Source organism: Nothoprocta perdicaria, unplaced genomic scaffold, assembly GCF_003342845.1.
Source record: "Nothoprocta perdicaria isolate Ctin4 unplaced genomic scaffold, notPer1 scaffold_61, whole genome shotgun sequence".
Classification (NCBI taxonomy): domain Eukaryota; kingdom Metazoa; phylum Chordata; class Aves; order Tinamiformes; family Tinamidae; genus Nothoprocta; species Nothoprocta perdicaria.
In genome coordinates this window covers 3,904,393-3,931,673 of record NW_020455877.1, presented here as the reverse complement: position 1 = coordinate 3,931,673, position 27,281 = coordinate 3,904,393, and the positions used below count along the sequence as shown (strand labels likewise).

Below are 27,281 nucleotides of genomic sequence, written 5' to 3'. Positions count from 1 at the left end.
AAAAGCATTTTTTCAGTTGATTATCTTTTCATTTCAATTTTTTTTGTAAGAGAGGGTCACTTTTTTGCTTCGACTACTTTTTATTTCTTAAGTTTTAAAATGTACAGTGTTACAATCTGTGTACGTTCTATTTTTATAACTATTGATATATATGGCTTTATCTGGGGTGAACACTAATGTATTCCTCAGCTTTTGTTTGCTGCTAACGTATGCTAACACATGCACCTGCTCTGCAAACATCAGTGTTTGCTGACCTCTCCATATAGCCCATGCAGGTCTGCCAGCACAGAAGCAGTGGGAGTGCTCGAGTGGATTTAATGTGGGCACTGCAAATGAAGATCTCTCCAGAATTACCTTGGGTTAAACCTTTTAGGGACTATTTATTTGAAAAGTTCTTACAGCAGATTTTCATAGGCAGTTGATCAATCACAATCAACCACAAGTTGATCAGCCCAGTCTGGCTGCAGAAGTAGAATCTCTTTCAGTGCAGAATCCTGAATATACTGTCTGCCCACAGCATGAGTTGGGGACACCTGATTCATTGTATACTTCCCATAGATTACTTGCCATGTACACGTTCTTCTGAGACCATGTTATTTTCCTTCAGATGAGTCTGTGGATTTTTATTTTACTTTGTTTTTCTCTATCAAACAGGGAAAACTGGTATCTCTGCTTCTAGTTTCAGGTTTTTTACTGGTCAGTGCTCAGCCAACCGAGAGGGGAGCTTTATTCAGAAGTACATTAAGAATATATAACAAGGACTGGATACTCCTTTGTTTCTTCCTTTTTACTTCCTTTATCAGTAAAAAAAAAAAAAAAAACAAAAAAACCCAAGCACCATACAATTCAGATATTTGACTATGCACTCATATGCCCAGTTATTTCACCTACCAGCATCATTGAGAAATTTAAGACTTTTAACGCTTACTTTTAAGTGAAAAAGCAAAGTTGCAACTGTTTCTCTTGAAGGTAGTTGTCCTGTGCTACCTTGCATGATGATGATTTCTAGTTGAGCTATGGCCATTTGGGTTGGAATGGAATTGCTATGTCATGTTACTACCTGGACATCAAGAAAAATACTTCCATATGGAATATTTACCTTTCTAGACTTGTGCCAACTACTTTGTATAGTTTGCACTGCAAGGGCAAACTATATACACTCACTCATGCTTGCATGGATGAGTCCTTGCTAGGTTTAATCTAGTTTAATTCTGCTACAGTGGCAGGTTTTCAGTTTAGAGTGGGAGAAAACAGTTTTGGATCTTGAGCAGCTCAAATGGCTCACTGCTGATGAAAGCCAAGGGTTGTATTTCTACTGCATTCCTTCTATATCTTTGTCTACTCAGATACCACTCAATGCTGAGCAAATTCAAATGGCTAAGCCAGCAGAAAATTAGTCTGGAAAGAAAAATAACAGAAAAGCTCAAGGCCATAAAAAAAAAAGGGGGAAAAATTGCTTTTAGAGATCTTTGACTTTTTTTTTCTTCCAAGTAAGATTAAACTGCAACTATTAGACTTGCAGTAAACTATACTACAGGGAAGTGCTTGTGATGAGACAAATGATGATAGCAGGCTTAGTCTAATGTTATGATCTATTAGTAATAACAGAGATCATTGAATAATTATATTTTGTGCATTGAATAAGCTTGAATTGGAGTTACTGATATGATGTCTTTTCACAGGTATTTCTCTGGAAAACCAATTTTGATTCACTTGATTATAAAGAAGTTCTTAAGGAACATATTAGAAGAGTGCATACTGATGACCCTCCTCACCTTCTTGACATTTACCCAAGGTCACCACATCCCCATAATGAGAGATTTCAGTCAATTGAGGTAAGTGCAATAGGTACTCTAATACATACAACCCAAAGCAGTGAACACCTTCTATCTAGCACTTACTGTTAAATGTGGGGTATGTATACCAGACAGTCTTTTTGTGTGCACAATATTTTGGAGACAACCATAAGTATCAGGAGCAGCGTAGCCAGCAGGACCGGGAAAGTGATTGTCCCCCTATACTCTGTGCTGTTGAGGCCGCACTTCAAATACTGTGTTCAGTTTTGGAGAATCTCACTACAAGAAAGTCATGGAGGTGCTGGAGCACATCCAAAGAAGGGCAGCAAAACTGCTGGGGTTATTTAGTGTGAAGAAGAGTAAGCTCAGGGGAGACCTTGTTGCTTCCTACAGCTACCTGAAAGGAGGTTGTAGTGAGGCAGGGGTCCATCACTTCTCCAGAATAACTACCCATACAACAGTAAATGACCTCAAGTTTCACCAAGAGAGCTTCAGGTTAGACATTAGGAAGAATTTCTACACAGAAAGTTTGGTGAAGCATTGGAACAGGCTGCCCAGGGATGTGGCGGAGTCACCATCCATGGCAGTGTTCAAGAAATGTGTGGATGAGGTGCTTAGGGACATGGTTTAGCAGGTATGCTGTTGAGGGGCTTATGGTTGGATTAGATGATCTCAAAGGTCTTTTCACAGAATCACAGTAATTTAGAAGTTTTTAGTAACTGCTTTCAGCACAGACAGCCAGCTATGGAACTCAGTCACAGTATTTGCCATCATATTAAATCGCTCTTACTTTACCAATATTTTGCCTCAAGACCCATTCAAACTGCACCTCTTTATTACCTGTGCTAAACAAACATGTTAGCACCTTGTTTGTTATCAACCCTGAAAGGTCATATAAAGCAAATCTTAATTGAATGCCAAGTTGTTTATAATGTGAACTTTGAAAAATTTAAACTAATGTCTGCATTTCTGCTATAACATTTGTGATAGTTTTATAGGCTTCTGGATTAGCTGCTTTCTATTAGCAAAGGAAGTTTGTGGCTTTGTCATTCAAAGTTTGAGGCTCCCCTGATATCTTGCCATAATTCTTCTCATGATCAGTCTGGGGATATTAACAGTAAGGTTACTAGTCTGATTTTAAATTAACATCACTTTTTATGTAAATGTCTTGCTCTCAAACCACTGTGAAATGTATTGTATTTACAGATTGGTAAACTGATACTTAGTTACTGATAAAGTTTTAGTGAAATGGATACTACTATGATGTCACTGTTTTATTTGTAAATTAAACAATTTACTAAAAATAAATGAGGTCTCTTTTGCAACTGATTTTCAGAATTGATAATGTAAAAGTTTAGATAAAGTATCAAAGTTAAACTTACTGAGTTTTAATTTCTTCATGTGTGACTTTCCCTGTATGCACTGCTCCTCCTGTCTATCCAAACAAAAATGTTGTTTGTTATAAGGAGGAAGAATGGGCCTCACCATCTGCAGATAGCCATAATTTACCTAGAGAAAATAGTGTCAGGTTATAACCACCACTGACATGCTTTAGTTACACTAACTATGCTTGAAATTTTGTAGTGTTCCTAAATATTGTTCACGACAATAAAGCAATGTTTTTCAGAGTCTTCCTACCTATTACCTCCCTTAGCTGAAAAATAAAACATTTCTACCCCCGTTGTGCTACAGTACTTTAGAATTTTCTCCTGCTTTCTTTTTTTTTTTCCTCCTAAAAATCATTCCAACATTTTTCTTGCGATAGGAAGTAGGTGATTTTATCACTAGGTGGGCTGACTGACTGCTGCAACCTCAACCTTATTCTTCAAGTTGCTCATCGTGTCCCCAGTTCTGTATCAGGAAAGCAGGAAATGAATTGCAGAAATGTTGATTAGAGGGAATTTCTGGAGGTCACCCAGCCCTACCCCCTGCTCGCTGTGGGAATGTTTCCAGGAGGCAGTCAGAGATCCCTGACTTTGCCTACTTGGCTGTTGAGCAAGGATGGAGATTCCACAGTGCTCGTGCAGCCCTGCACGGCCCATCCCGTGAAGCAGCTTTCCAGAGTGTCCAAGCTAAGCCTCTGACAAATTTTTTTTTTGTTCATTTTTTGTTAATTTTTTACATTTGTAAAAATTTACATTTTACATTTAAAACATTTGTTCATGTTTTGTTAAGAGCTTTTTTAAGAAATTTGGTAGTGTATGTAAATATTACAGGCAGGTAAGAAGACTAGTTGGAATACAGGAAATTGAAAGAACTGATGATCTTTTAAAGTTTGTTACAAGCAATTACAATGTCATCTAGATATGGTAAAAATGCATCGAATGTTGAGATGAATCCTAATCATTGTCCTTTGCTGAAATAAGGATTTTTTTTTTTGAAAATGGTATATTTATTTGGAAATAGTGTATATATTCAATAGTGTAGCTGTAGTGAATTATACAAAAAATGCAACTTTTCTCCTAATGGAAAGTTTTATTTCCAAATTTTCCGTTTTTTTGTGTTATTAATCCTTAGTATATCATAGACCTCCTTAAAGCTGTTGAAAGACTGTTCAAACTTCTTTAAAAAAAAGATATTATTTCAACCCAAGATGTTTTGGGTTTGTATCTTGAGCGTAAACATCTTCTGTTGATTTTTCATTTCCCATTAAAATCTTCAGTGTAATTTTGGAAGCAAATATTTTTTTTTCTAGATGAATAAAATGTGAGTCTACACTAGGTGGCAGTATAAATAAGAGAATAACTATTGCTTGTTCGTCCTGAGAACTCCAGTCTAACGTGAAATTAGTTTAATCATATTTAAATTTCTTCCTAGTATGTTTGCAAAGAGCTTTTCCACAGCTAAGTACATCACTCTTTCAAAGACATTTTGTGCCATTCAATTAAAACTCATATATTTAGCTTCATTCTATTACTTCATGAACTTTTGGTATAATATCCATGTTTTATGAAAGGCATTATAGAAATGTGACGTAAAACCTGCTGTGTTCTTTTAAAGATTGAATATACTCTATTAAATCCAGCAGAGGAATATTCATTTACCTAAAGCTTATGGTGAAGAATTAATGTCCTTAGATGATGCTGCTATGTTAGAGCCTCCCTTATTTCTCTGCTGCCTTAAGCAACAATCTTAATTCGTGCTTTTTATTTTCTTAAAGTAGCATTGTGTTTTGTACTACTGTAGTCTTCAGAGGTCTCTAATTCCCTACATATGAGGTTCTGGAGAACCTGTACTTTAAAAGTAGGAGGAGATTCGTGTTTGAATTTTGTTTTTAATTCTATGGGTCATTTAATAATATGTAATTTAATTACATTTAATAATATGTAATATAATATTGGAAGAAGATGCTCTATAACGTAGTTTACCAAATAATTAAAGGAAATACCAATTAAAAAAAAAAAAAAAAGCATCAACAACTTCAACACATGATTATTCTCTTTACATCACTTCTCAGTGTTCTGGTTTTCTCTCTTGTTTTTATTTATTTTTTTTTTTCCAAATGTTTGATGGGATTATTTCACAGCTAACTACATCACTTCATCAGGAGGTGTGTCAAGTGAGTCATTTGAAACTTTTCTATTTAGCTCCATTACTTCATTAACTTTTAGAGCAATATTAAATGCAGCTTACTCATTGAAAGGGTGTAGTTACACCCTTCATGTTTTATGCTGTTTTTTCCTTATGAGCTGTGCTATGCTTGAGCTGATGCTTAACAATTCTGTGCATATTTAGTTCTCTCCAGATTCAGTTCCTGCAGCACTGGTCAGTGGTTCCAGGTCTCCTCCTCCTCCCCTATCTCTGATAAAGTGGAAGCCAGAAATATTTGCAGAGGAGACTTGCATTCCAGTGCCAGGATGAGATACTCCTGCATAAGCAGCACTTTTTCTTCATGTAATCATACCACTTATTTAGCAATGCAACATCAGAAAAAAAAAATGTTTGCAATAATTTTGTATGCAACAAAGAGATTTTATTGCAAAGAAGGTAATAATTGTTAGTGATAGTGCCAGAGTAATTCAAGTTGGTCCTCTACATCAGAATTTTGATGGCATCTGGTGTCCCTATTCTGTGGTGTCCCGCAGGTGCCATGTCCTCTGTTCTTTTCAGTTCCTAAAGGGTACATGTCCAAAAAGGACTGGGCTCAGCTGCCAGTGGTGCCAATGACATTTAGCTGATATATTTATTACAGGAAGTTCTGACAGTCAGACACAGATCAGACCTTTTTATGCTGGACACTAAATAAACAGTACCTGATTATGAATCTTTGAATATTTTAAATAAATAGTAAATACCTATTTTCTGTTTCATTTAAATAGATGAGGTATGTATAGGGGAAAGAGTAAAATTTTTGGCATAGGATTTTTGCTGTATTGGTAGCAAAGTCCAGTTAAAACTTTAGATCTTTCAGATAAAGACAAAGTTACTGCTTAGACTGTGTTATCTGGCTCCATTTTATCTTTTTGCCTTTCTTTACTTTAAACTCATTTGACAAAATTGGAGAGAGAGACAAAAAGAGAGAGAGGAAAAAATAAAATAAAATAAAATGCCTCTTAATCATATTTTCTACAAATTGAGGAAGACTACTGACAGCTCTCAGTTCTTATAACCCTGTAATTGGTCGAGTGCAGAGAATTCCTCAATTGACCCAACAACAATCTGAATTAAAAGTCTGAATACCTACCAAAAGAGCTCATGGATGAAGAACAGCTTGTCTGAACTGAATTCAAGCAAATCTAAGCGTTGCTAGTCAGAAATGGTGATCTAGCTTAAAAAAAGGGGTTGAGATATCCCTTTAATGAAGTCTTGTCATCTCTGGGTTGTCAGTACTGCAAAGCAGGAGGATGCTTGAATGATCAGGTGACATCTGAGTCTAAATATGCCTTTTTTTTTTCCCCCTAAAGCTTGCAAGGAAACTTTGTAACTCATTTTCTTTTTTCCATAACCTCCCTTCCCCCATGAAGATCTTACTCTAGGGAACTTTCTTTATGCCAGTTCCAATCTGAATTGCATGACATAAGTTATAGAAATCTAAATAAGCTGAAAGAAAAGGCTCCAGGCAGTGCAGGATGCTATTGCCTGTCTCTCCTGGCTGCTAATTCTAGTTTAAAGCTTCTAGCTGCTTACTCAACTAATGGATGTGTGGCCTAAAAGGCTCTACTTCCATTTCCAGATCAAGCAGTTTAGGTTGAGGGAGTCCCACTGAAGTAGTCACGGAACAAGCAGCTCAGACTAGTCTGAAGTTGTGAAAGCCCTCAGGTGAGGTGATAGGTCCTTTCTTCTTAAATAGATGAGATAAAATGCTGTTTTTATCTTATAAATCTCCAGCAAGAAAAAGAGAAAAAATCACTAGGCAGGTGTGGAGGATTTATTTGTTTTTAGTTGAAAGTAAGATAGCTAGAGATAATAGCCTTTGATAAGTCTATTGATGCAAAGTTGAAAAGAAGAAAGTTTCTCTTTACTACTCCAGACTTCTTGATGATTTGGAAGTCATCTAGCGTTTCTTTGAATTTTGTCAGTTCATAAAATAGTTTGTACATCATCCTCAAAGGAAAAATATGTTAGGCCATGATGTGCCCAGATAATAAAATGATAAGGAAAATATGCAATGAAGCTTTCATAAGAATGAGATTCTGATTCTTAAGTCAGAACCAAAAACAAATAAAAGCAGCAGCTTTTTTTCCCCACAGTTCTTTATACTCTCTTACTTTTTATTAATATTTTACTTTTCAGGAATGGACATTAGGAAAATATTGTATTAGATTATTTCCTATTGCCAACAATAAATGAGTACTCAAACTGCAATACTAAAAGTCAGATTTTCAGACCTTGTGATGATATTTGTATATCTGAAACAGAATGTTCCCTCTTGTGTTGAAATCAGCCTCTGGAATTATCCAGTTTTTCGTATGACTTTAGGGACAGCAAGATTTCTATTTAGCTAGCTGATATTTAGCTAGCTGACTTATCACAGAAGTCAGTGTTGCCTGATACCTATTTTCCACAATAATGTTCTTTGCTGCTATTCTAAAATATCAGGAGTATCTTGTAAGAAGCAAACAAGTCTCTGGATTGCTCTGATAAGTGACTGGGGAAGTTGAGCATGAACTTGAAATGGAGCTATCTCTGCAGCAAAATGTATGCTCACAGATGCTTCTGGTGCTAACGATGCAGTACTTTAATAAGGCAATTTAGGCTCCTATATATTCACTGAGACAGAGTGGCTGCAATTGTATGGAGCCCAGGTGAAGCTGTTTTACCCTTTCCATTTTACTCTAGTGAGCTTCATGTCACACACCCAACACCAACTTACCAAAAAAAATATGGTAATGGAACTTGGAAGCTGTGGTATGAGACTGTGAGCCAGGATGTGCCTGTCGTACAACTGGCTGGGGCCCAACTTAACATAAAAACTTGGGTACTGTGTGCAGAAACCACAGGCAGCAGAGCTCCCAAGTTCATAGTCATCCATGACCCTTCTGCCCTTGGATATTTCATCTTCATGGAAGGAAGAACAGGAAAAAGAGCCTACAACTACACCCACAAATGACCAGAGCTAGAAAATAAATCTTGAAATGATCTTCTAGTTGTTGCCAAACAGAGGATAGGTCGAAGGAATGTATTTGTGTGCCCACACAGGAGAAAAAAGAAGTGGAATCACACAAAATATTCAAGAAGGGAACTAGAACAGATGCTGGTTAAGTCGCTATGAATAAGATGACTAAGAAAGCCCTTAATTTCAATGCAAGCTAGAGGTGCTTCCTGCTTGCTGAACAAACGGAGTTCAAGTAGCCAGACACTTCAGGCTGCGCACGTGCACAGCTGGCAGTGTCATGGTAAGTGCTGCAGCTCTCTCATCAGAAAATGCTGGTTTGGCACAAAACATGGAATTTCTGACCAATGAAACGCTTGACCTTAGTGCCTCATCAAAGTGCCTCTGTGTGTGCTCAATTTTCCAAGTAATGCAACGATGGAAGTAGCATTCCATGCTGCAGGTTTGTGGCTTTCTGCCATTGAGCCATAAGGTGCTTTGAATCCTGATACCACGGAGCTAGGTGATCAGAGCGCAAACGCTGCAGGTTCACTCTGAGTATGGCTGCCAGAAGCCCCTCTTCTGGTGAAGCTGCAAAAGTGGGATAATTTTAAAACCTTTATTCACTTTAGCTGAAGTGGGGAGCGAACTGGTGTGAACTAGAGAGACGCTAAAGCAGCCAACAAGCACGTGAGAGCTTTGGCTTACCGTGGGTTGGTTGGTTGTAGTTATAGACAACATAATCTAGTTCTGAAAACTTGCTATCAGTGATAAATTTGTGTTCCACATTTTGCCTTTAATGCATCTTGTGCATCTATGTCAATTTAAAAACAAAACAAAAAAAGTGTAAGAGTCGGTATAACATGAGGGATACAAACTAAACTTTTGAAGGCATCTGCAAGAAACATTTACAGACTTCAGGAAGTATTCGGTTAGTATCTGCAGTTCACTTTTTCAGCAGCATCTTTGGCCACTCTTTAGAAAATTTCTTAAACTGTTGTATTGCTTCAATTTTGGACTGTTTGAGTTAACTGTCTTGTCCATTCTGAATTGTGTTTGGCACTTCATTTTTATTCGTTTGTCCTAAAACTGAGTTTCTTAATATCTAGGTTTGTTGCGATAAGAGCCCTTGAGTTAATTTTGAATGATGTTTGTAAAGTATGAGTGATATCTCTGTCATAAATGCACATCTGGATCCTATTTCTGTATCGTATAATTGCGTGTTTTACTGTTGCAGGGGCAATCTTTTCTTTATTTCTCATATACTTTAAAGCCTTTAGAGCCTTTAGTTAATATTGGTTCCTTAGAGGCAAATGTTCCTTTTTAATTCAGTCTCGCTTCTCATACTGGTGCTGAAATAGTAATGATTCTATTTTCAATAGGTCAACCCTAGCTTTGATGTGGCTGATACACAAACACTCGACCCACCCATCATAGAGATAAGTTCCTCTTCATCTTTCAGTACTCTGGTAAGTTCCTTGTTTGTGAAAAGGGGATCAGTTACTGGGGGTGTATTTGTTTTGTCTATACGGATAAAATATACTTTTTAATAACTCCTAACTGTTCAGAGTTCAACATCTTAGATTTTCAACTTCAGTTTGTTTTCAATTTCCAAGGATAACCAGAAGATGGTGTAGTAGTGAAGCTTTTGTAATATCGCAGCACTTTTATCCTTGTACTAAGCAACAACTCCAATTCTAAGCCCATGCTAATTATATTCTAAATATTGTTGTTATTTGTGTCTTATTCTGAAACAGCCCTTCTAACTCTGCCTTTATCTGCACTTCATGGGAAGCCTAGAGAATAGTTACCTTACGCTAAAATTCCAGTAATGATATTTCATTTTTTTTTCCTTTTAAGTCATCTGGTAATTCTCTAGGAAAGCAAAGGTAACAATTCTAGGAAAGAATGATAGGACTAGATCCTTCTAGCATTAGCTTTTCATGTGACATTGGTATGGCATGTGGGAGGAAAGGAAGGCAATGTTTTAACGGTACTTTCGTAGGAGGAGAAATATGCTCTCCTGGTATGAAGTCCTAGAAGATGTACTGTTCTAGAATTAGGTTAAAATGAGAATTTCTCTTTTTTAGCTCTGAATCTGTTCCTGTGAAGGCGTGATTTGTATCTACAGTGATGTTAATTGCCCTATCAACAGTTGTACAGCTGAACGGTTAATACCTCAGCCTAGGCAGTAGGTGTGGTTTCTGCTGCTCTGTTTTATCATAAATGCCTTCTGAATAGGCAGCTTATGAGGGTACTTTTAATAAAGTACTTTGAGGTCATTGGGTGAAAATCATGGTGTAAAGATATGTTTAAAAAGAAAAATCTGCCAACAGAAATAACCACATGTGTCTTCTACTTGATGAGAAATGTTACAGTTTCATATACCTTAAGGCTTAGCAACGGTCGTATTGTCTCTTCACAAAAAATATGGATCTTTAAGATGAGATAATTTGTGTCAAAAGAAGTAATTTGGAGATTTACAGGAGTCTCTTAAGCAGGTTTGACAGATTGTAGCTTGATGCAGTTTATTGACTACCCGTTGCATTAAAACATGCTGTGTTCATTACTTCCTGATCTTAATACTGATTACAGTATACAGTGTATGCTACACTGTATTTCTTTGTCACATATCTATACAACTGCCAATCATATAATCTTCTTCATTAGTTCGTTCAGTTTGAAAGCACTTAATAAAACCTTATGCCCAGAAATCATCTGAGAGAGTCAAACAAGGATTTTTGTTTTAATGTAGATCCACTACAGGTAGCAGTCAGACCTTACAGTCTTATTAAAAAATTTGTTTCAAAAATCATACCTTTTGACTGTCAGTTCCTACATGTTTTTATTACCCTGAGCTGCTGTTCACCATTGACTCTCACCTTTCTGCATCCCAGCAACCATCATCTACCTTTTTTTCCTCCTCCCTCTTCCATCTAGTAACATTTTCGATCCTCATTACTCTGATTACAGTCTTAAGGGCAACTTCTCTGGCCCACAGAACCACTGTTGACACAAATCCAGTAGCCAAGTGCACATTTTCTCTGCAACTACCTCTTTTCCTGAAGCAACACTTCCACAAATTTGGCAACCCATCTGGGCTTCCCTGCTTTCTAATGTCATGTGTTTGTGTTCAGCATCACTGTGCTCTCCAGTACCTGTCTTCTGCCTTTCCTGCACCTCTTGTCTGTGGAATGGCTGCCTGTTTTTAAATTGAGATGTGGGTCAGCCATCAGATTTCTCCATGCTTTTTTCCCAAAGGGTTCTGGATCTCAGTGACTTAGACCTTTTCATGTAGAACTGGCTCAACTGCCATCATGTGTAGAGGCCTCTTCTGTAGAGTCTTTATATTCTTCTGAGAGGTCAAAGGCAGGAAGGGAAGATGATGGAATTCTGTCTCACTTAAAACTGCCAAACTTCTCCTTGATATTATTTATCCTCACATGAATGGCATAATTTGATGTCATTATTGTGTCTAACTGATCCTGTCTTTTCCTAATTCCAAAATCTGGCTTTTTTTTTTTCTTTTTCCTTCATTATCAGGCAATTCCCTGTATACTTTGGTTTTGTTTACCCCTGCAAAATTTATCAAGACCAATCTTAAAGCTGTTTGTAGGCTTTTTCTCCTACTTCTACTGAAAGGACTCTGGTCCAGTGCTCTGCTCTTTGGGCTGACTTCAGAGTCTTTATTCAGATTGCCAGCTTAATTCACAAATGTCCAGTGTAAACCTATTTATTCTTGTTCAAGTGTTACACTTAAATAGCTCTTCTGCCATTTTGATATATTCAGAAAGGAAAAATATACTACTGTGTTCATCTATCTTTAAGTATTCTTGTTCAATGACTTTATGTATTATGCATTTAACACAGCAGGGCTATTAAGGTCTTTCAAACAGATGGTATTTGAAAAGCACTTCAGCAAGTCCCTGGACCAGACTTCTTCAGAACAAATAAAGACGGTGAAGCTTTTGTAGGGTCTGTGATGAATTCCCAACAGCTCACTGAAAGATCTTCAGGAAGAGTGCAAATCTCTCTCAAACCTTGTAATATTATGTTGAATGATTATCGAGCTTCTAGACAGTAACTGGATTAATTCTTATAAAACTCAAGCAACTCCAGGAAGCAGGAAAAAGACACCCCTGTTCTGCGACCTCCCTCCGTTTATCTCTTCTGTGACAGGGTTTTTCCGCTTTGTGTGATCTACCAATTGAGAATCTCTTCAGGCTATTCAGTCTGTTTCTGTTGATACTGGTCATAGAAAGTACGTTAATACTGCCTCTGGAAGGACTTCAAACAAAGCAAAAAGGTATTCCTTTCTCTGATATAGATTTATTAACTGAAATTATTGAGCAGGATATGTTGGAAGGGGTTTGGAGGAATCTCTTCCAACCTTACACTTAAAACAAGGTCAACTTCGCAACTTGGATGAGGTTACAGAGGGCTTTTTCCATTTGATTATCTTTAGGAACAGAGATTCCACAAACTCTCTGGGCTACTTATTTAATATTTTACCATATTGTCATGAAAATATTTTTCACAAAATGCAATTGGAATTTCTTACATTCCAACTTGCATATTGCCCAAATCCTATCACAATGGTCCAGCTCAGTCTTCTGTATATTCTGCAGTCAGACATTTGAAACAGCAGTTAGATTTGCCCTGAGACTTTTCTTAAGGCCGAGCAAACCTGGTTCTCTCAGCTTCTCCTTATATATCATGTCCTGTGGCCGCCTCACATCTTCTTGACCCTTCACTGCACTTCCTCCATAATGTCAAAGTCTTCCCTGTATAGAGAAACCCCAAACTCTACACCATAATATGATTTAAGGTACAGTTAAGTAGCTTGTCCTCTGTTTTTCACAGCACTCTGCCTGGAGAAAGACAAAAAAACAAACCTAAATCATATTATTAGTAATTACCTTTGTTGCAGGTTTATATTTATGTAATCTTAGCCTTTGATTTATAATTTGAGCTTCCTCTTTTTTCCTTTCCCTCTTACTGAAGATTCTAAAAATATTATATTGCCTCTCTCCCAGCTCTTCTTTTCCACATGCCACGCAACTTAATAGTACTTTGTTTTCTGAGCTGTTGAAAAACAAAAGTTGGAAGAGTTGTCTCCCTTCGAGACCGTTTCCTCCTAATTCATCCTATGATTTTTACTTTTAGTTTTGAGAGGGGTTCGATTTGTGGTGTGTGTATATGGGTTTTTTTCTCCCGGGGTCTGTATCGGTCTGCAACTTCATACACTGGCAACCTCTGGTTCCTGATAAGCTGCTGAGAACAAGGGAAAGTTGATGATGTCTCAGTGGCTTTTACCCACAGTGGCAGGAAATCTCTGTATGGGCTCTGCAGTGTTCCGTCCCGTGACCTTGCTCATGTAAACAGGATTTGAAGGGAGCAAAGCAGCGTACTGTAATGTGAAGTCAGAAAGTCTGCACTGATTGTGAGAAATATGCTGTTTTTTCTCTTCCAGTGCTAGTAAACAACGAAAGCAAAGACATATTTATTCATGTACAGTATGATTTCTATGAAGTTGAGCTGTTAATTATTGGAAGGGTAAAGGTAAGGATTGTGTCTCTTTAGAATAAAAGAGACCTTGTAGATTATTTTCTTTTTTACACCAATTTTACCATTTTTGAGAGCAAATAGTAGTATATGTGCAGTTTTATTACTTAAGGTAAATCACTGACAGCGGATTTGTACTGCATTTGGGTAAAGTACAGGCATTTATATACTCAATTTGTGATACAGTTGTTGCCTCCACAGTGTGTCTTTCAGGTTTTTTTCACCCAGATATTACTGCCTTTTGTATTTTGGGTATATCCAAAAATAAAAGAAAGGGAAGGGAAGGGGAAAGAAAATAGAGAAAAGCATTCCCTCATGCGTTGTAAACTATGATAACAATTATGAATGCAGAATTTGTATCTAGTTCATCTGTTTTTCTGTGTATGTGAAGGCTTACACAGCTGTTCTCTCACACTGAAAGCAACTTCTGAAGAGGTCTTGGGATGAAGATCTTTCTTGTGTGGCTTAATCACAAATCCAGAATTTTGTAGAAGAGAGGATGATAAAAAGGAACGTCTTAAAAGTGCATCCTTTCCATGAAACTTTGTATTTATTCTGTTTTCCATCCTTTCCTGGCTGCAGTCTTACAGAGAAACAAACGCCATCTGCCTTGAATGACGTTAGTGGGAGGGGAAGAGGAAGACCTGAAAAATAAGAATTACGCAGCTAGATCACCTCCTTTGGGGCCCCAGTGCTATTCAGAAGGGCACTTTCAGTCGAGTAAAATTCACCTGACACTTCACAGTGCACAGTAGCTATCCTTACTGCTTCTTGCAGTTGGTCCAAAGGCACAAACAGAAATGCACTGCTTGTTTCTGCAGTTCATGAATCTCACATATTTTTGGACCTTTGAGACCCAGCCTTTCATTTAAACTCTGATCCCTATATGATATTTATTTATTCCTCTGCTAAAGGCAAGTTCTAGTGCTACTCCTTTGAAAAATTGGAATCTCCATCCTCTAGAAAATAAGACAGAAAGTGTCCTACTACTGCTTCTCATCCAAAACTTGTTCATTGATGAGATAGAGTTCTGCCCTGAGGATGGATCCCAATCATAGAAGAACTTTGCTCAAAATTGACAGTTCCTACTCTCCCCAGGCAGTATCTCTTGTATCCACCTTCCTTGTTCCCAGAGAGAACCCAAGTGCTGCTGCAGAGTATAAAATTGATATTTGGACATGTAGCAGAAAGCTAATCTCAGCATAACAAAGGTCACTTCCTCAGTAGCTATAGATCTATTTATTTTCTAAATTGCTACTCTTTACTGCTGCTAAATGCAGTAGGAAAAAAAGGACAAACTCCATAAACTAGATTCCGAATTTCAAACATAGAGTGAAATTACTGAGTAATGTGAAGAGATCTTTCTTCTCCAGAAGCTTGTGGTAAAACTCTCTGTACCTTTTCCGTAGATGGGAATGCCAAAAACTCTCAAAGAGGCTCTGAATTGCTAATGTTAGATTTTATAAAAGCATAAGTAGAATAATGAATGCTGCAAATGGAGGAACTTGAGAGTGTTTGATGTGAAAGGATAAAAGTAATTAGTACATTCTGCCTCTTGCATCTTTGCAAGTAAGACCTTCCCTAAACCAGTCTTACTCTTACATAGACAATTCTTAGTGTGTTGGCAGACAGCACCTAGACAGACATTCCTCTGTGTCCAAGGCATTCTTTGCGTCACACTGGAAGCCAAATGTGCTCCTTTCTGCTTTTCTCCTAGTCCTCACTTGCTATATGGGTTCAGTGCATGGAGGAAAGGGCGCGCTATGTTCTCCCCTGTCTCTAGCTTGTCATTTGCTGTCAGGAAAGCAACAAAGGCTGCACCTAGTCCATATGCAGTGTCCGTGAGGCAGCAGAGGCTGCCTTCTCTGCTCAGCTGCTGCCTTTCACAGAAATTATGGTATATGCAAAGAAAACAGTTTTTTTTTTTCCAGTCACAGGTGGCAAAAAGTTGAAGCATTTGACATGAAGCATTTTCAACAGTGAATTTGTAAACTTTGATCCTTCATAGAGGTGCAGGCATGCTTAAAATGACTTGGTTAGTTAATCTCACAAGAAAAATCCTCTGATAATACTAGCATTAGATAATGATTAATTTTAAAGATCAGATACATGAAGATGAATTCAATGTTTGTAATAAGAGTACCACCCAAATGGCTTTTGTGTTTTGCAGTGATGATATTCTAACACAGCATGTAACTTCTGGTTTACAAGGGAAGAACAGGAAATGTGTTGTGCTGCTACATAATTAGGTAATAATACATGTCTTGATATTCCTTAATAAGCTTCATTATATTCTTTGAGTGAACTGGAGCTTGAGAGAAAGTCAGGTTTCCACTAGAGAGTACAAGAATATAATATTTCCTGTACTATTTTTAGCCTACTTTTCTGAGGAAATGTAGCTGATGGGATGGTAGGTTTATTTGTCTTTATGTCTCAACTCTCTGATAAACCTTTGCTATTTTTTTTTTTTAATCAAAAATTGAAATCAGCAGTTGGTAGAATGAATAAACCAAAATTACTGCCTCTGCTAAAGAAAAGGGAGGTGACACTATGTGTGTTCATTCCTGTGACACTGTCAATATTCTTTTGGTGACAAGTGATTGAATGGACAGCATTCCCTGGTGCTGGGCTAGGTACTGACTGTCTGCCAAGTGGAGTGACTGCAGGGGAATTCAGGAGAAGGACCTAATGGAAAAAGAAAGCCCCAAACTGTAGAAGATTAGGCTCCAGTGTTTAGTCTTCTCATGTGATAGTTTGCTTAATTACATTGCCTTTGCTCAGTACTGACATTACCTGTTAACAGACTCTTTTGTTAGACTATTGGTAAGACAAACTGACTAACTATGGATGAATTTGAGAACTGATATGTGGCTCTGTGTAGAGCCTTACTCACGGCAACAGTACAAAGCTAAAAGACATGGATCAACTTGAAAGAACATTCCTTATACTGTTCCTGTAGCAAGTCAGCACATTTCTGGGAACTAGAATCACGGCAGTTCCAGGTATTATTTCTTTCCTAGCTTCCTGAGATACTGTACTTGTATGTGCTGACCTTGCCTGGCTAAGTAATGTCGTCGTCTGCCGCCCGCCTTGGGCTGGGAATCGAAGCCGAATCCGCAGATCTCACAGCTGATTCTGAGGCATGCAGAAAATGCCCGACAGCTCTCAGCCCACACATCCAATAACAACTGCTTCCTTCCTCTTCCTGGGGAAGAGTAACATCCTCTGAGAAGAAGCATCCCCTGAGGAATGTGACAGCAGCAGCAAGCCTTTCACACAGGAAATTACTACTATAGCACTTGCAGAAAAGTGTTTCTGTCACTTGGATTGTCAGTCCATAATGAGCTTCCTGCTGACCTAGGAGGTGATTTACTACTGATCTAAAAACGCCATTTGTGAGTCAGTTAGCTTAATGGAACTTAATGAAGTTAGCGTTCAGCAGTTCTGTACGGCTGTAAACACCTGTTTTAACTGGTGCTACTGCAATGAAAGAAGTATTGAATGCAGGATTCACTGCACTTTAATAATTCTGAGAGAGCACATGCTGGGGGCTGAGAGTGAAGGAAACGTTTGGATCGGTTCAGAATGTTCAAGCCTCTTGGAAAAGGTTGCAGGGTTTTATTTTTGTTTATCTTGAATTGGGTGATGAAACTGCTATAGATCTAACATGCCAGAAAAGATATTAAGGCTGAGATATATATCTCTTGACTTATCCTCTGTTCATAAGTACTACTGTACCTGCTTACAGCTATGTAGTGCAGTTTTGAATATAAAATGAAATATCTATATAACATTTTTATTCAAAATGATTAATGCAATAGTTTGTTACAAAAAATAAATCTGAATGATTATACTACCTAACTACTAAATATCTAAGTACTTATTACTATCTGAACCTCTTCTCATATTTCTAAATGATGATGCTTGAACAAATGCTAGGAGATTCTGTTTCTGACTTAGGTTACAGTGATTTCTAAACCCAGAAGATGCCTTCTGCCTAAAAGCTTGTTTTCCAAGTATATCAATTGTTCAAATAAAACCTCTTTCTTTTTACAAACCTTGTTGCATTACTATCTAGTTTGCTGTGAGAGATGTATTCTCTCTACTCCAGATAATGAGAATATTGTGTTGGCTCCAAAAATGACATAAGTCCCTTAAAACAGGATTGAGAGACTGAGTCTTGAGTTTGACAGGACTTTTTTATTGTTATAATTTTTTAAACTATGTTGATCCTCTTCTGGTTATGCCTTAAATCTTTCCTACTTATGTCCTAGACCAACTTTTCTGTAATTGACCCTGACATCATTCTCAAGGCTACTGTGACCTATGATCACACAGTTATCCTGTTTATCCTTTCTAAATATTGATGGAATGTTGGCTTCCCCACTCTTCTGGTATTTCTCTGTTATTCCCAGATATATCAACATCATTGGCTTACTGGTTCAGTTAGTTCAAAACTATGGAGTACAAACTGTGTAATCCTAGGTTTAAAAAATGTTTACATGTAGTATAAGTTGTTTAACAATCTTTTTTTTTTGTTTGTTTGGTTGGATTGGAAAGTATATTTCCAGAGATACAGTTAATGTTCATTACCTTCCTAAACAGTGGATAAAAATATTCTCTAAAATTATATTCTCTAAAATATTCTCTAAAAATATTAACCTCTTTAAAATTTTTCTGTACCACTCAGTGTCTCTAGGTAATATATGTGCCATTGCTAGGATTTCCTTCGCTCCGTGTAAAGTACAATAATCCTTAAGCATCAGAAATAAAGAACGCCGTCTTCTTGCAAATTTGTGTTTCACTGTTGATCATCAAGTTTTATTTGTAGCTTTTCACTTGTTTCAGGGTATTTTATAAGTTCTTTCTCTTGAATGCATTCTTCAGTGTCTAATAATTCCTTTTGCAGTGCTAGTACTTATAGATTTCTCTCTTTTGACCAGCCACCTATTCTCAACTATTTTATATAAAACTGGCTCTTTCTATCTATTTCACTGTCAGGCTGTTTTAAATCTGCAGCAGGTTCAAAACTTACAAATGAATTATGGGGACAGGCAGACAGAACTGGTAGTCAGAAATGGTCTGAGCATCCTTTCCTTGGGAAAGTGTGCTAAAATGTCCTTTTTTTGTTGTCTCTCATTCTAATGCTTATGCAGTTTTGCCTGATGAGCAGTGTCACCACTTCTAAGTTATGATGATTTATATTATTCTGCCTTTTTTTAAGTTGTAAAAGCAACAATAACTTTTGTCTGTAAAAAATCCCTAAGATGGAATGTGGCACTTAGATCTGGAATGCCGGCTGTTGATCTGGAATTACAGTGCCAACTGCTGGGACTTTACATTCATTTTTATTGTCATTTTAACATCTCTTAAAGTACACAGTGCAACACACAGTAGGAGTATATTTACTTCCATATTCCACATCCTGACTAGACCCCTTTGTGTAATAACTGATACCATATAACTGATTACACATTGGCTTCTTCATTGCTTAGCTCTTCTATTCAGCTGCAAGTACACAGTTTTAAACAAATGAAAAATAATAAAGGAGAAGTAACAGTATGATACTTCTGTTTATGTGCCTTCCAGCATGGCTGATTTTACATTCCTTAACTGCCACCTCACAGACAATGTTTAACATGGTGTTTCATTAACAGTAATTTAGTGACATATTTAAATATTATTGGCACCTTTATGTATACTGGAGATGTATATTGACATCTTTATATTCACCTTAACATGTGGATCTCACTCATCTTTATTAAAAAAAAAAATGCAGTTATATTTATAATTTTTCTATGTCTAGAGAAATGTGCATCACTTTCAAAGAAAATACCAAAATAAATCACCTTTCAGAAGAGATAACAGATCATGTTACTAGTGGAAAATGAGAGGCGTTTCATGTTGCCTTTCTTTATACTTAACGAAACTGAAGCAGGGAGAGGCTGCAATGAATGTAGTTATCTTTACAAAGCAAAAACACTCTTTCTGAAATTCATGACAATTTTTAACAAAATTTCCTTTTCTTTCCATGGTAGAGTATGAGAACTGTATTGCAAATAAATAACAAATACAAATAGAATACAAATTTCTGATTTTTGTTTGACCTGGTCTAACAAGAAGACCAAATTTCTAGAGCAGACATGCAATAGTTTATTTCTTTATCGTGATGTAAGCAAGCTGTATTCCTCTGTTCTTCAGTTCTTCACTTCTCAGCTTTAGACTTATTTTGGCTTTCAATTCTTGTGGAATGTACTGGTGTTCATCCTTTGACTGCCAGTGTAATTAGTTGTGTTGAAAGGATGTTCCTTTCTGTTAAAAAGAAGTAATTGTTGCAGGTAATTTTTTATGTCAGGGTACAGGAATATATTGAATTGTGTAGATTGAGGTGATAACAATTGACATTGAATACTATTTTAAAACTGTGATAGTTATGATCTGGATGTCACTAATCCAAAAAGCATTCCAAGATACTTAATGTACTCTATAGAGCAATAGGAAAGTGAGTTAAACAGTGCTTTTGTATATATAACTCTCTTTTCACTGTTGTTTTCTATTTTGAACATGGAAAATACTAATGTTAATCAATACTTTAAATTTGTATAGTTACCTTTTGTAGGATATTTCACATATATGCATGTATATAAAATCTTATTTAACAAAACACATTATTTTCCACTTATATATAGACTCATCGAATCATTATGGTTACAAAAGACTCTCAAGATCATCAAGTCCAACTGTAAACCCTTCAACACCATGTCTACTAAACCATGTCCCTAAGTGCCTCATATTAAATGAGAGTTATCCCAATCCACATTGAACCTGTTCTTCACAACTTCTTCCTTACAAAATACAGTACACATTGCTGAATGAAGGAATAATCTTTGATCTTGTTCCTTATGAGTCATGGGTCTGTTTATATTGTTTCAACTATTTTAGGGTGTAAGTATCACTACTGAGACTGGACACCTTTCAAGTTTCAATAAATAGAGCTTTCTCCTATACCAAGTGCAATAGTGTGTGTGAGTAATGGGATTTGGGCCACTAAATGGTGAATTTCCAAGGCCACTTGACTAGATTGCTTCTCTTCTGCTGTATTCTCCATCTGCTGCTGCCTTTCTGCAGCTCTGCAGCAAAAGGCTCCTGTAGGAATGACAAGGCAGAGCTTCCTCGAGCTGTGTCAGCCTCAGGAATGTCCTGCTGGCCAGACAGGCAACAGTTTGTACTAGTTTCTTGGAGGTGATGAGGGTTTTTTTTTCCCTTTTAGGTTCATGTAAAGAAGTCAGCCCAGACATGCCACATCATTAAAAATGTGAATCAGGATCTTAATCTGTGTGACAATACCACACAGTCATTAGTTCCTTCTCCACCCTTTTTATCAGCTCAGAATTTTGTATTTTGGCTTTCTTCCAGCATCATATGTGGAAGTATAGAAAAAAAACCCTAAATGTTAGCTGTCTATTTCTGTTATTTTGAGGAATGATTTATTCTTATTTAGTTTAAAGAAAGTCACTAGGATAGTAGATATGACCATTGTGACATTAAGGGCATCTGTTGAGATAGGAGTTCTGTGTTTTTCACTTGGTTAGAACATAATCTCTTCAAATGACATTTTATCTACTCTCAAAATATTTGTATGCAGGCTTCTTTAAATTTAAAAAGCTTAAAAATAAATAGTAATTTCTCAGCATGTCAGATGTTGTCAGCTCCAAAATAAGAGATTGTTCACTGACAAAGGTAGACACCTTTTATCTGAGAAGTGGATTAGTGATCAAGGGAGAACTCTTCTACTTCTATAGGCCTGTGAGATTTAAAAATGACAAAAAACAATTTGGAATTGTAATTCATTCAGTCTGTCAGCATCCGTTTCCTCCCTGTCCTCCCCCAAATTCAGGTCAGAGTGATGTTGCCATTTATCACATGTGTACAGTTAGTCACCTCCCATTGTTTGTTAATTCTTGTCACGTCAGATAGGAAAAAAAAAATGACTAAAATGTCATTTGTCAGCTAGTGACAAGAAGTGAGAAGATCTTTAAAGTCTTGTAGCTAATGAATTCCTTAAGCAATAAAACCCACTTCCCTGTGTCATCACAGTGAGATTTTTAATTGAATTCTGTTCTTTAATGAACAGCTAGAACTACAAAACATATTCCTCTATCAATAAGGTGGTTATTTTGATTTTCTTAAAGTTCCAACTGTCACAGCACAAAAGTGGGAGAAAATTATGAAGCATTTCAAAATAAGGCTATTATTAGCAATCCTAATGTTTTAGCATTGTTTTTCTAGCATTGAATTCCTTGTTTTTAATACAACAAGTGGACTCTACTTACCAATCTAATGTGCCAAGACATTTAGCATTTTAATTGGTACTGAATAATGTGTGTATTTTGACAGAAGTTTGTAAGAGAATACTAATTAAAATAAATTCAAGACCGTAACATGCATGTTAGACCACTCCGAATTTACATTTTGGGGATATTTTTATGCAATTCTCAAAAAACTTTCTTCAGTTGCCTAATTTTATTCCCATTACAATAAATTGTAGAGCTCAACTGCCTTAGGTAAGAACAAAGTTATGTTAGTGCTGCTAAAGTAATTTTTTTAAAATCACGTCTTTGAGCTCAACTCAATGGCACTAACTGTTATATTTACCCAGATAAACTGGATAGTGTGTCCAAAAGTTCTGTGTGTTCTTAATGCTGAAATAGATCTGTGTGGAATTTTGGTTCTTCCTCCAATTATTAAATGACATCTGATAAAAACATATATATTTGACTTTTCAAGTAAAATCTTGAAACTTCATTTTATCCTTTATTTATTCATTTTATTTATTGTGTTTCCTGTTATATTATTGTTAAATAAGAGATGACCTCCTAAAATCTTCCCTCATCATCCTTTATAAATTTAATATTTTATTAATAAAAACTTCAGTGAAATACTGAAGAGCATTGTACCTTGCTTGCATAGTACAATATTATTTTTCTGGCCATATTAGGGATATTGAAATTTGAAACTGTGAAATGTTACACAACTTTTTTTTTTTTTTTTTTTTTTTTCCCCTAACAGTAGCATCTGGCTCTTTGGCAAAGTCTACAAGCAATTTGCTGGCACTGTTGGACTTCTCTCTGAACTCTCATGTCCTAGATTGTTAACTTAGTGCCTAATGCTTTTTACTCCCTGTCATTTTCTTGCAAATAATTTGAATTGGAGGACGTTGTTTGCTCAGTGGACATTGGAATCCCATTCCATTGGAATTCCAACATTGGAATATCCTCCTGCAACCCCTACTTTGAAGGGAAGTAAGGACAGAACTCACACAAAAGGAGGCCTCCCAGTGAAGTCTTTGTGCGTGAGTGCTCTACACTTCCTGGCACCTGCCAGTGGAATGCAACCTGGGTTGGGCTGTGCAGTAAGATTTGTTGGTATGAGTTTTGCTGGTATCAAGCAGCACAAAAAATATTTCACACTGTATCACTGTCATTTTTATGCTGGCTATTGGTAGAGATGCAACTATACCAACAGGAAGGAGCCTCTGTTGGTTTGACATATAACCTTGAAAGAAGGCTCTGTGTGTATATCTACATTTTATATATACGTATGTGTATATATGTATATGTATACAAAAAATCAAGAAAGATGTGGCAGCAAAGAATCAGTGTCATTTTGCACTTCTGCACTGGCGGCTCTGCTATAGCACTTGGCTGTGCATAGGAGGAGAGGCTCTGCATTATGGGCAGTTGTGCGCTGTTCTCAACAGCAGCCTCCCAGCCCTTCTGGGGAAGCATCAGACTCCCTGCCTGTTGACTATGGAGCACAGAGACTGCAGGAATTATCAGTTTTCTTCAAGGTTTTAGAGGATGTTTTGCCCATGTCCTTCAATCCTTTGTCCTGGTGGAATCTTTCAGGTTTTTCCTTTCAATATTTTTTGTTTGTTTGTTCTGATTGAGATGCAGCATTTAAGACAAATGTGTGTTCCTTTAGCTCATCTTATTTAAATGTAGTGTAACTTCATTAAGAATTATTTTTCCCTAAAAATTAAGCATAAGATCATTATACAAATATATATTGTGATATACTGTATATGATTCAGTTTGAAAAATTGAACTCAAGACAAGTGGTTTTGATGTGATGCTCCTGGAAGTAAATACTCCTTCAAGTGCAGAAATCCCTTCACTTAGGTTTGCTGAGCAATCTTTTTTTTAATTTATTTTTATTGTAAGTTCTGTTTGAACAATACCAATGAATATAATAGGTGACTTGCCAACTATTTTAAGAAGATAAATGAAGTGCTAGCACTTATATATTTTTCTGACTCTGCGTGATAAATCATGCTTCTACCAGGTATTGTTTCATTATAAAGTGCAGCTAGATTTGTAGCTAGCTATTGGACTAGAGGAGAGGCTTTCAGTTTGTTTCTTAAGCAGCAAGAAGACGGAAAGAAACCATGAACAGGCAATGTAGAAGCGCAGCCCTCCTTTTCCTGGGTTGAAGTGCTCCAGGCGAGCATCCTGTGCCTCCATTCATGTACTTCCCAGCTCTCAAGGTTGTCTCGCTGCGTGTGTGCGCCAGGGCAAAACAGGAGCAGTTTGCAGCCCTGTTTCCTGCTCACACAGGATGATAAAAATACATTGTCTAGCTCCGTTCACTCTCTTTGTTTCCCCCGCTATCACAGTCCTCAACTTAGATACCCTAAACCTGACTGAATGGCCCTTTCTTCTACCCCACTGTGAGGTCTGTGATGACTCCAGCCTCTTCTACCCATCTATTCGATACCCTCTGTAATCTGCTGCCCTGCACACACGGAGTTTGCCCACAGCCTTTCTAGCTTGATGCTACATGAAAGAGTCCATTTTTTTTCTTCAGATTTATTTCAGATTTGTAATATCCAGTATAGCAGACTCTGTACTATTTTTAGTATTAGAAAGGAAGTCCTGGCCATACGGTTATTCATTACTTCACCTCCAGTATCTATTTCATTTTGTTGCCCATTTGTGATACAAGTATTTCTCCTGCCCTTTTTCAACCTTTCTCTGCTGTAGTGTGGATAGAAAGTTCTGCAAGCAGAGTATTTAATATATTTTTAATAGAACTCTATATGGGTTAAAAAACCCCCACTATTTGAAACTTCAGGATTAATTTTACCTATAAGATGATCCCCCGCTTTGTGTGTGCTCACATGCAGTCCAGAGTAATTCGTTTAAAATTGGTTATTTTATTTTGTGATGGTGAACAGTGGGAATGTGTCTGTGGTTTCATGTTATCTGTCCTTCTCAGTTTTACAGAGCTTCCTGCTGAAGCTATTTCCAGATATATTGAAGATCTCTTACCTTTGGGCCATAGGGTACATAGTGTTATTTTTAGTGTCTGTGGTGTGCGTAAGTATTTTTATAATTTATGAAAGTGTTTGAATATGGTCTTCCTGAGCTGTTATATTTAGAATTGACTTCCTGGCAGGGAATTTCTCACCTTTGGAAATTGAGCCTGTAATGATTTCTGTCTCTGGGATAAGTTAGTTTGTGCAGGGTGTCCATTTGTTTGTTTCCCTGTGGTTTTGTGTTTTTCTTTTTTTTTCCTGTTTGTTTATTTGTTTAATAATATTGCTTGCTTTATGAGCAGAAAAAGTTCATTTTTCTCTAAGAGCTTTAACTTGATGGATTGCTTAGAATATGTTTGAGAGTTGAGGTTCTTTCTTTTTTCATTACAAACTGCATAGTTACTGTGTTTACTCTTCGTATTTTATTTTAAAGGGTTAACTTCATCTTGACTGAGTTTAAAAAGCATGATAAGCTCTAAATAAGATTGCATTAAACAACAGAAAATGCTAATTTGATGCAGATTGTGCCAATGTACCATGTAAATATACACAAATCCCATGGAAACTGCACAGCTATTCACTTTTGTGGATCCCTCTAGAGGATGAGACTGGAACAGTGCAGGGAGCAATTGATATTAGCTATAAACAAACTAACGTCAATGTAGAAAATGAGCAAAGACAAAAAAATCCATTTTTCTCTGTTTTTAAATAAAACTTTAATATTACTGAAAATCCAAGAGTTGAGAAAAATCTTGTAGAAACAGGTTATTTGTCACCAAGTCACATACTCAAATGTTTGTGGATTTTTAAGAGTTATTTTGTGGTAGATTTTAATCATTTTATTTCCGAAAACAGATTATCTTTGTTTTTCCATCTCATTAAGTTGCATGCAAAGTTTTATTGTGTCCTTGCTTCTGTATATGGTAAATTGTATAATGCCCAGTGCATTAGATGTGCGTTTTTTCTGTACTGATGGTCTGATAAAACACCATGCTGATGGTGTTTTATCAGATCATCAGTAGTAAACACAAATCAGTAGTAAACACAAATAAAACTCTGGAAACAAAAAAGAAGAGATATAGTGAAACGACACACTCAGTTACTCTATATATTTGAAAGAACCCTTTAAAAGTTCTGTATGATTTCTTTACGTAAAACAGTCTCTTCAGAATGTTTTCAGATATTCCTGTGAGTAGAAGAGTTTACTGTTTTATGCCATTTCACTACTAATACATTTAATATAGCTGTAATCCTAGTAGAAAATACATAAAATTGGTTAATTAGTCATAGCCGTAGCATCAGGACTAATTAATTTTGTATTGATATTTTTAACCACAATTTAGCACCCTTTTTTTATTGTTCTCTGCTGGCTTCATGGCTTTTATAAACCTTACTAGCATCAGGCTGAATTTCTTGTTTGCAAGACCAAGAAAGTGGTATGCTCTTTTAAGTGAAAATGTGTGTTTTGCTCATGAAAAATATGCTCAGTTTGTTGGCTGAGAATTCATATCCTGGCACTCCACTTATGATTTGGTTCTAAATTAAAGTATGTACAACTTTCAGTGACAATACTTGTGCTGGAGAGAACGAAACCAAAAATTTCCTTGACAGACTGAATGAAATTGAAGTGCTTTCAATTCAAATGTTTGGTTTTTAACTTGGAGATTCTTTGAAGAACTAGAGAAGTTTAATATGACTAAGAAGCCATACAAGACTTTGAATTAAACGTGAAATTCTGCAATCTCTGCTATTCTGAAAAATTTCTGCCAATAGTAGACATGCCTGATAGAACTTTTTTTTTTTAGTTACGCTACACAGTTTATCTGCATTTTATTGCTGAAATCCAGAACAGGAAATTAAGATTTGGTGGATGGGAGAATACAGTGTTATACTTTGCTCTTCGATCTGTTTGCACTCAATGCCCTATTTATGACTAATTGTTTTTAGTTGTTGTAATTACAGTATCAGCAATGCTTTACTATTAGTAGTCAACTGTTCCATGTGTTCAAAATTTAAAGGATTATTTTTAAAAAGCAGGCCATGCCAATTTTTATGATTCATGAGGAAGCTT

At 36.6% G+C, this 27,281-nt stretch overlaps 1 protein-coding gene across 2 annotated transcripts in view; it reads left to right on the top strand.

Annotated features, from left to right (window-relative positions):
• The window catches only part of POC1B (POC1 centriolar protein B), a 48,935-nt gene that overhangs the window by 13,643 nt on the left and 8,011 nt on the right, over positions 1 to 27,281 (top strand). Inside the window, exons 9-11 of one of the 2 annotated variants that reach the window (XM_026049714.1) lie at positions 1,683 to 1,835; positions 9,711 to 9,797; positions 22,963 to 23,105. In XM_026049714.1, coding sequence (XP_025905499.1) covers positions 1,683 to 1,835; positions 9,711 to 9,797; positions 22,963 to 22,965 — 243 coding nt within the window. In that variant the 3' untranslated portion in view covers positions 22,966 to 23,105. Of the gene's footprint in view, positions 1 to 1,682; positions 1,836 to 9,710; positions 9,798 to 22,962; positions 23,106 to 27,281 lie in introns of those variants that run through there. The other variant, XM_026049713.1, reaches the window with a different exon arrangement.